The following is a 10,263-nucleotide window of genomic DNA, read 5'->3' on the forward strand; positions in this document are numbered from 1 at the left end:
TTTTTATTTTTATTTTTCTAACAATGTATGGATTATAAATACCCTTTAAAAACACTTGTCAACTTCCTAGATACAAAAACTCAAGGCTTTAGTTTTTATAATCCTTTTTAATTTTATAGCTAATAAGATCCCAATATAGATAAACTATGTTGGATACAAATAACTCATTGATTACTTTGAGTATGACTTATATCCTTGACTACAAAATATAAATCCTTCAAGTTTATTCCAATAGAAGTGCATATGCATTAAAGAACATTTTTAGTGAGATTTAGGGAATAACTAGATGATAGATTTATTTTAACCTTGGCAAGCAAAAAAAATAGAGACAAGGTACTTGAACCATTTAATAGATCGCCTCAAAAAGTTATCATCTCACCAAAATGGAAATTGTATGTGAAAATGACTATGTGGTTATGGTTGAGGGCGAATGTCACATCAAACACATTGAAATTGATATTTGCCACTGACATTGCACAAGAATTTTTTTTTATCTAGAATTGGTTTTCAAATAATCTATGTACAATGATTCATGCCCCAGCCTAATCAAACCTGGCAACTATGGTTGTATCCAACAAGATGGAAAAAATTGCAGCCTTTTAAATGAGAATACTAATTGCAAGTTGAAGTTTGTTTAAGGCATGGGGTAAGAAATGTTCAGTTGTTTTGAAGTTGTTTTTGCAACCTGTTAAATGAAAATTTTGGTTCAATTTGAGATTTGGTTTCAATATATTCCTATCTTATATTGTTCTTTTAATACTTTCTTGTGAATTTGTATGCTAACAACTATGAATATTGAGATGAATTTACTGGTGTAAGTGAAACCATATCATTCTTGTTGTTATAAATACGAGGGTAAATTATGTTTTTTTAAAATTTGATGAGAATTTATCTCATTCATTTTCAAGATTAAAATCTATAGGGATTCGCTCATTCACTAAATCCATTGAATACTAAGAACAAGATCTATACTATCAAATACACTAAGGACTTACGTTCTGTACGTAGTCACAATTTCTTGTTCTTGAGCTGATATTTCAAAGTCTTGATTCCTGTTCAACTATAAAATTCTTGAAATGCAAACTAGACCTTAAGAACATGAAACAAATTTAAATTATAAATTTTAGAGCTCTATTTTGGGGATCGATGGAAGAGGATACTTTTGTTAAACTTTAAGAATGCAATACCGTTATTTTTCTTATGACAACATGGTGCGCAGAAATGGGTAATGGACATGATTATAAAATATGGAAGCATGTATAATACAATGTATAATGCCTCAAAAGAATGTAGTCACAACTTTCAAGCATGAGGTACTATGAAATATAGCCTATTAAAAACTTCTTTTTTTTTTCCTCACTATGTTCGTAAGTAAATTGCAAGGGCATTCACCAACGCATATAATGTGCAGATTTACTGCAACCTCTATACCTACATTTTCAAAATTTTCACTAGATGATTCCAAATGTGATAAGTTTTTAAATATTTATTTATTTTTTTAAATTTTATTTCATTTTTTTTTTTCTTCTTTTTATGGTTTCAAAAAGAAAATTTGTCCTCAAGTGGAATTTTGAGTCTTTAGCTTTAAATCTTTCATGAAATAATTTTATTTAAATTATATTATCAAATAGAAATCTTTATGCAACGGATTAGGGTTCTAATTTGGGTTGATAAAATTATATATATAAAATAATAGTAACCCAAAACTAATAACTTTTAGAGTAAAGATCGTTGAGGCTTTGATACCAAAATGTAATGGTACTTTTCCCCTATGATTAATTAAGTATTTGCAGCGGATTAAATAAATCAAATATTAAGTTAAACCTAATGTAATTAACCTTTTACTTAAGATAAATAATTTAAAAGAAAGGTATGTACATCAATAATCAATAAATAAAACATTGAGATAATAATTTGCAGCAATGAAATATTAGGGCAATGACAATATGAAATTGATTAATACATATCTGTAAATCACATCACGGATAGGCTACTTTCCTGCACACAGAGGATTAGTTATAGGTATAGGGTTTCCAGGCAAGGGAGCACTCCAGGAGGACACGGTTCTTACACAGAACCCCACATGCCTTCACGACATGAAATAAACACAGCCCTGGCCAGGACACTCCCGAGTGTACGTTGTACCCTGAGTTGGACACACACAGTATGCCCCTTCTCCAATGCCCAATGCCCACCCACCAGACCTTAACTATCACCTCTCTTGTGCTTCCTTTAATTTATCCTTCTCTTCTCTTCTTCTCCCATCTCCACCTTCTCTATTAATTCATAGGTTTATATAATTTCACAAGGGTGTTTACCAAAAATCACACCCTTTCATTATAATAATATTTTTTAATTGCTTTGATTTATATATTCTTTTATTCAAAATTCTTTCACGGGAAAAAGTCCCATAACATGAGTAGCAAGCCAAACGAAATTGTTGACTTTAGGGATCAGAATGTTGTTCCAAACTTTACTCCAAATGGGATTGCTGGTTTGAGAGAAGGTATTTTTATAGGCAGAAGCAACTGTAAAAACACCTTTAGAATCACTTTTCTAGAGGAAAACATCATCATAGCCTTTGTTAGGGGAAAAGGACAGCAACTCCTTCTAGAGTGACCTAACCCACTTATCCTCCTTCCAATAGTCACATACCATAATCCCAAACCTCCTTTTGCACTCTTTAATAATTTGACTGTTGTTTTGATCATAAAGGGCTTCATTCTTCATCCAAGGGTCTTCCCAAAACCTTATTTTGTCACATTTTCCAAGGACCCATCCAGCCCCATCTTTTGCCACTTTTATGGATTTAGTAATACTATTCCAGATGAAGGATCCAGCAGGGATATCTTCAAAGTTAAGGATCCCTTGGATAGTCTGATTCTGAATGTATTTGTCAAACCAAATTTGATTTCAATCTTTCTTAATGTCATAGGCTCTCCATAACTGTTTAGCAAGAAGAGCTTTATTAAAGGTTTTTATAGCCTTAATCCCCAGCCCTCCTTTGTTCTTTGGTCTACACAATTTGTCCCAGGCAACCAAAGGTATTCTCTTTTTTTCTTCCACTCCTGACCATAAAAATCTCTTATGGATTCTTTTCATAGCTTCAGCAAATTTAGCCAGAATACCAAACAGGCTGAGGGAATAAACAGGGAGATTTTGAAGAGTAGCTTGAAGGATCTGCATTTTCCCGACCTGAGATAACAATGAGCCTTTCCATCTAGCAAGTCTTTTATTAATTTTATCAATAAGCATAGTCCAGAAGGAATTTGGGGGAGCTAACCCTAAAGGAAGGCCCAGATAAGTGGAAGGGAGCATTTCCACTTTGCACCCAATAATGTTAGCAATTTTTTGTTGTCTTGTGACTGGAGTATTGAGGAAGTACATAGCCGATTTGTCCCAATTGACTTGCTGACCAGTAGCCAAAGCATAGGAGTTAAGAGTTGTTTTGAAGGCATCAGCCTCCTTGACCGAAGAATATCCCATAAGGATAGTGTCATCAACAAATTGTTGATGAGTGCAAAAAACATTAGTAAAGGAAGGTTGAAGACCTTTGATAGTTCTGCTTTGTTTTAACTTATGAATCAATCTGCTCATACTTTCAGCCAATATGGTAAAAAGGATAGGAGATATGGGATCTCCTTGCCTTAGCCCTCTTGAAGTTTTAAAAAAGTTGCATTTGGAGTTTGGCATGGATTGATTAGTTACATGTACTCATGGATACATGGAGACATAGGTGATGCTAGTATTCTCTTGTGATTAGAGACATGTGTTGAGATGGTTGATGGTTTCAGCAAGAAGACTGAGGAGCATTCACCTGGTATGAACTTGAGAGGAGAATGTTCTTAGATGATTCAAGTGATGACTTGGATGTCTTGGATGAGCATTCTCATTCCCCACTCTTGGTCTACTTGGTGGTTTACTCTTTGAGAGGTATTGCCCATTGTTCCTTTCATATTATAATTATATTTATCTTTCATAGATATGTATTCAGTTTGAGAGTTGTTTGGCATTGGTTATCTCTTCATGCATTTGAGTTATTATTATGATGGCATTCATTGATATTGAGGTTGGGTGATGGTTTCTTGGGCGCATTCCATTGGGATTAGGAATGGTATTGGTTTGATCTTCTTGGTTATGAGAGGCTTACATCCATGTTGAGTATATGATATATTTTTGGTCCAAGGTATTGAATGATTTTGGGTGTTGTTATTCTATTCTCATTTAGGGTTTTATGAAGGAGATCATACTTGACATAGTTGGAATTTAGAGGTGTATGTAGAAGGACATGCTACAGGTTTTGATTTGCAATGTTTCTCTCTTTTGTCTTTGTTATCTTCCTGGATGTTCGCTTTGCAGTGTTTCTTTGATTTGAAGTGTTTGGAGCTATGTGTTCAGTAGTTTGTGTTCATGATATTTCATGTGGGAGATGACATGGAGATTCCTTTATCTCTTTCTTTTGTTGGTTTTGGAGAACATGGGAGAGTTATGGAGACTTGTGGTGAGATTTGTACTTGCAGGTTATTGTTTTATAGGCTATTCATATTGTTGTGGATATTACTTGATACTACATGGTTATGGTTACACCTTATATGAGATGTTGTTAGTCAATTCATTTCAGATTTGACATTACCTATGCAGTAGGAGTTTCTAGGTGCACATATGTGACAGCTATTACACTTGGAGCTCATGGTTGCATGTTATAGGTTGTATATGTTGATGACTTGAGATTCACTTGATACGTCTGTATACCTTGGAGTTATGGATATTTGGATGTGTTAGCACTAGTCGTGGGTGCTATTTCAGCTATGGTTATTGGTTCTTGTCAGCTACCGATGCATTGGATACCTTTGGATTGAGTGTTTGTGTTTGAGATATCAGTTGAGAGATGGCTTATTATTCATTGTAATAGATTGTGTGGCTTTCTCTTTGGATGGCCTTTTCATGTCCAGTGGAAGTGGCATGGTGAAGGGTGGGAGCATTCATGTATGAGATGGTGGTCACTTTGATTCTTGTTGCAGGTATCTTGATGGAGCACATGGAGCACTTTGATTCATGATGATATATGTGTTAGGAGGGATCGTTCCCTTGTTCATAATGTGGTTGATTGCCCCTTATGCAATGTATACAATAAGTGGGAGAATGTTTGGAAAACAGGTGTTGTACACCTTGCATAATAATGTTTAATTGTAATATTTTATTTATTATGAATTTCCCATGGACATGTAATGTATTATTTTATTATTATTGTTGCACCTAGGAGCACCTAGATGGACGTGAAACATATAGAGATTCCTTGGGGAATATTCTTGGAGACCACTTTATGTATTGTTTTTTTTTTCGATAAGTAAATAGCTGCAGAGGGGCAACACCCTTGTATTAATAAAAAAAAGAGAATACAAGGCCCGATTCAATGAGAACGGTAGGGGGAAAGAACCAGGAAGAAAACCCCCTACCTTAGCTCTATTCTTTAAACAAAGAAAAACCAACAATGAAGGTTGGATGAGTACAAGACTTCAGATACGAACCTCTTAGAAGTAGATAACAGAGGCTTTAAAACAAAAACATACAATAACAAAATTAGAGAAACCAGAGAGAACAATGACAACCGGAGTCAAAGGGAATCTTCAAAAACACCATCCACCAGAGCATGAGCTGCATCCAGGACAATAGGGCATTCAATGCCACAGTTCGAGTGAGCCGCCAATTCTGCCTTCTCCCTAGGGAGTCGGTAGTCGTTTAGGGACCACTCCTCACCAAGCCCAATCCCCCAGTCATTACCAGCCACCAAATCTCCATTCTCCAAAATCCCAAAATCATTAGCACCCACTAGCTCTTCATCACAAAAAAAATTTGCCCTCCATTTCGACATGAAGTTGTTTTGGATGCCAACTGCTTTAAGCAGAAATTCAATGTTCTTGGTAATGACAGGCTAGGTTGCTTGAAGAGTATCAAATTCCATAGAGTTAACAATCACAAGCTTCCTCACCTCCGCCCCATTGCCTAAGGACATATAATAATTTTGGGGAAGAAGAATTCTCAGATTGGCATCAATATTGTCCAATACAACATCAATTTCCCCCAACAGGCGATGTTTAAACATCATTTAAGTTAACAACTTTGCTCTCTACTTGCTAGTACCCATATATATCACCATTGCAAGGAAAAGTGTCGGGATATCAGCATTGGCTCTGCACCTATGATAATCCATAAGGAATTCCTTTCCCAAAATCCTCTTAAGGCTATGGAGAATAAGAGGATGTCGAGAGAAGAGGACCTCCTGCAAACGTTTGTCCGTGATTTCGCCTAGGAAAGCCATCTGGCGACAAGTAGCTTCAAGGAGAATTGGGGTCTCCATATCAAGTCACCGAGAAAAGAAAGTAATTGTTTGATGGAAAAATGAGGGCATTCCATTGTTAAATAGCAAGACATAAAACCAAAGAATACGGCACCCGGCAAGTGGTTCATGCCAATTGAATACACACACGCGTGAGATGCCAGTGTCCAAACAACATCTGAGCCAAAGCTCATCAACTTAATGTCGACCGACTTTAACCATCAGGTGATTATAAGCAAATCTTGAAAGGATCTAGTCATAACTACATATTAATTAAAGTACACTTATATTCAATTGCCACGGGGCCTAAACCGACACAGATCAATGATGATGGCAATGTGTCACATCTCAGTGACAAGCAGAAACCTTAACAGGATATCAAATCATTCGGTCGATCTATCGATTGGAAACCATGACCATTAGGTTAAGAAGGAGTAAAGCGGCAACCGGGGAGGCAATATACCAATTTGCACCATAATCAATGATTAATACAGAGAGAAACTCAATCAGAAGAAGAGAGAAGAGCGCAATCAATAAGAGACTCAACTAGAGAGCACCCCCCTTAATGAGATAGTGAGGATACCATGTCAACTGGTGGAGGCAATACTACGTCACTAATTGGCCCAACAGAGAACCATAATCTAGAAGGAGAAGACAATTGGTAGGAGCCACTACTGACAAACTCAACTGGAAAACATCATTGCTTGCTAGGATAAGCATGCCATAATACCGGTGGAAGATCAAGGGGGGTCACCAATGGCTGCCACCAATTAAGAGAGTTTTTTAGCCTCTCCATTACCCTCCCTATAGATGTGGCTAACCCGAAATTCATCAAAGGTGGTTAACAACACCATAATCAGTTGAAGCCACTGGTTAAGGCGCCAACTAGGGATGTTATTACAGCGGATCGCATTAACCACATTTAATGAGTCTCCCTCCAGATGAATTCTCTGCACCCCAAGCTCCTTCCCTAACTAAAGACCTCTTAAAGCTGCTCTAAATTTAGCTTCATTGTTAGTAGCAACTCCAATCTTTTCAGAGATTTCTTTTATACAGATACCATCAGAATCCCTCAAAATACAACCAATACCACTTTGACCCGGATTTCCTGCAGAAGCACCATCGAAGTTTACCTTGCTCCACCCAGATTCTAGCACATCCCATTTCACCCCCACTCTTGGATTGACTTGATCCATCGGGTTTCCCAAGGCAAAAAGCAGTGGAATGAGAAGATTTGGAAGAGCCAGCTTAATCTTCCAATCCCAATCCATGTACAAATTCTTCTTTAATGATTTAGATTGAGCAGCCTCATTCAAGATCTCAATCAGGTGGTTCTCATTTTTCCCACAAAGAGACATTAAGCTCATCTCTTTACCCTAGTAGATTCTACGATTCCTTTCTTTCCAAATTTCCCAAATTAGAAGCGATGGTGGGATATAAAGCAAATCAGCAAAAATAGCCTTTCCTACCAGTTTAGGCCACTGTGAAAACCACATATCCAGCCCTGATGGGAAGGGGGCGAATATTCATACTCTAGACATAAAATGCATCTGTTGGGTCCATTGATACCCATTGAATAGAGCCTTGCTTTAGTTAGGATCTTTTTCTGACAAGCCAACCAAGCAAAAGAGCTTGCTTTGGGAAGGAGGTGTCGATGCCAAAAAAGATTAATAGGCCACTCTTTTTTGTCTATAGCTGCTTCTTTCAATTTGTAACCAAAGCATACTTTGTATTTACCATCAGAGGAACTGCACCACCTAATAATATCCTTTTCAGAGGAAGGGAAAATAATCCTTTTGTTGAGAATGTCAGCAAACAAGTCTTTCTGATGCTGATTCAAGTCCAAGGGATCCAAGGAGTTCCATTTCCATTTAGCAATACCATTTTCTTGGATAGGATAACCATAATCACAGATATTGTGCCTCCAAACGTGAAAAGTTTCTACCATAATAGGTTGTAGTGAGGGATTGAGACATAAGGCATCTTCACCAACCCAAGATTCAATCCAAAAGGAGGCATCCCTACCATTCCTGACATCCCAGGTAACCTGATCACTTATGATTTCCCTACTATCCACGATAAAATTCCAGATGGTCGAGCCTCTGAGGGGATTGTTTATAGTGAGAATCCTTTTTTGCTCCAGGGAGTCCAAATATTTATGTTTTAGAAACCTTACCCCTTTTTACTTCCCACCACTACAAATTTCCCAAACCAATTTTGCACCCATAGCTAAATTCATAATCGAGATTTGGCGAATGCCAACACCCCCTACCTTTTTTGGTTGGCAGATCTTTTTCCAAGCTACCAAAGGAAATTTCCCTTTTTCATCTGAACCATTCCAAAGGAAATTTCTCATTAGAGATATCAATTCATCTTCAATTGCCATCGGTAATCTCAAGCAAGTCATGGAAAAAACCGGTAGCGCAGAAATGATCGATTTTATCATAGTGAGTTTCCCAATAGAGGATAACCACTTACCTTTCCAAATTACAAGCTTGGATTTGCACTTATCAATAAGATGCTTCCAATAGTGAGTTTTGTTACTGCCAATGAAGAGGGGGGTTCGAAGAAATATCCCTAAGAATTTTGCAACTCTAAGATTAAGAATCCTTGATAATACACCTTGCAAGTTGATCAGAGTGTTGACCAAAAACACTTCAGATTTGTGCCAATTGATTTTGTGCCTGGAAGCCATACAGTAGTCATCGAGGCATGATTTAATTGTTCTTTCCTCCCTCCTACAAGTCGAACCAAATAGAATGGTATGATCGACAAACTGCAAATGAGTCATTTTTCAACCCCTGTTGCCACATTGACTCCAATCCAATGCTCATCTTGTTGAAGATCTCTTATTGATCAACCTAAGGCTTCAGCCATTATGATAAACATAAATGGTGATATTGGATCACCTTGTCTAAATCCTCTTGTCGAGTAAAAGAAGCCATGAGATGAGCCATTAACCAAAACAGAGAATTTGGGGGAGGATAGACAACTCGTGACCCATGTGATCCATTCCTTGCAAAAGCCAAATTTATTAAGAACTTCAAATAAGAAATCCCTGTCCACCATATCATAAGTTTTCAAAATATCTAGTTTTAAAATCATACAGGAATCCTTGTTTTTCCTAGCCGTGTGAAGCGTTTCATGAGAAATGATAATGCCTTCCACAATGGATCTTCCAGGGGCAAAACCACTTTGTTCATCTCATATGATGTGTTTAAGGAGGGGCTTCAATCTGTTGGCTATGATCTTTGTTACAATCTTATAGACCATGTTGCATAAAGCAATGGGCCTAAAATCTCTCATCTTTTGAGGGTTTTTCTTTTTCGGGATTAGAGTCAAAAAGGTGTGATTAATAGCACCTAACATAGTCATTTTCTTTCTTGATTCTTCTATTGCAAGATGTAGATATCGAGTGATGATATCCCAGAAATGATGGAAAAAAGTAGCAGGGAAGCCATCAGGTTTCAGCTGGAAGGTAATTTTCTTTACTTCATCAATTGAAATCGGAGTAAAGAGAGTTGTATTTTGACTATCAGATATTATGGATGGGATTGAGTTAAGAATTTTGGCCCTTGCTTCATGATCGATCCGTTGATCACCATTCAATAAAGAATCAAAGAATCTTATAGCTTCTTGCGCAATGTCCTCATAGTTCTTGACAATGACTCCATCCGGTCTCATAATCTCTGATATTTTGTTTCTATTTTGAATGGCAATGGCCGACTAGTGGAATAATTTGGTGTTTATGTCACCTTCCTTTAGCCATAACTCCCTTGATTTTTGAGGCCAATGGATTTCCTCACACCAAAGGATTTATTTTAGATCATATTTGAGAGTATTTTCTTTGATAAATAAATCCTCATTCATTCCTAAAGTAATAACAAAGTTGGTTATTTCTTCCAGCTCAGCCTTAATTCTTAATT

At 36.9% G+C, this 10,263-nt stretch overlaps 1 protein-coding gene across 1 annotated transcript; it reads right to left on the bottom strand.

Annotated features, from left to right (window-relative positions):
- Positions 1-7,311: 7,311 nt before the first annotated feature.
- LOC131875746 (uncharacterized) lies at positions 7,312-7,704 on the bottom strand. The gene has a single exon (XM_059220389.1). The coding sequence runs from the start codon at positions 7,702-7,704 to the stop codon at positions 7,312-7,314; it is 393 nt and encodes a 130-aa protein (XP_059076372.1).
- Between the last annotated feature and the right edge of the window lie 2,559 nt (positions 7,705-10,263).

This window comes from Cryptomeria japonica, chromosome 5 (genome assembly GCF_030272615.1).
Source record: "Cryptomeria japonica chromosome 5, Sugi_1.0, whole genome shotgun sequence".
Taxonomy (NCBI): domain Eukaryota; kingdom Viridiplantae; phylum Streptophyta; class Pinopsida; order Cupressales; family Cupressaceae; genus Cryptomeria; species Cryptomeria japonica.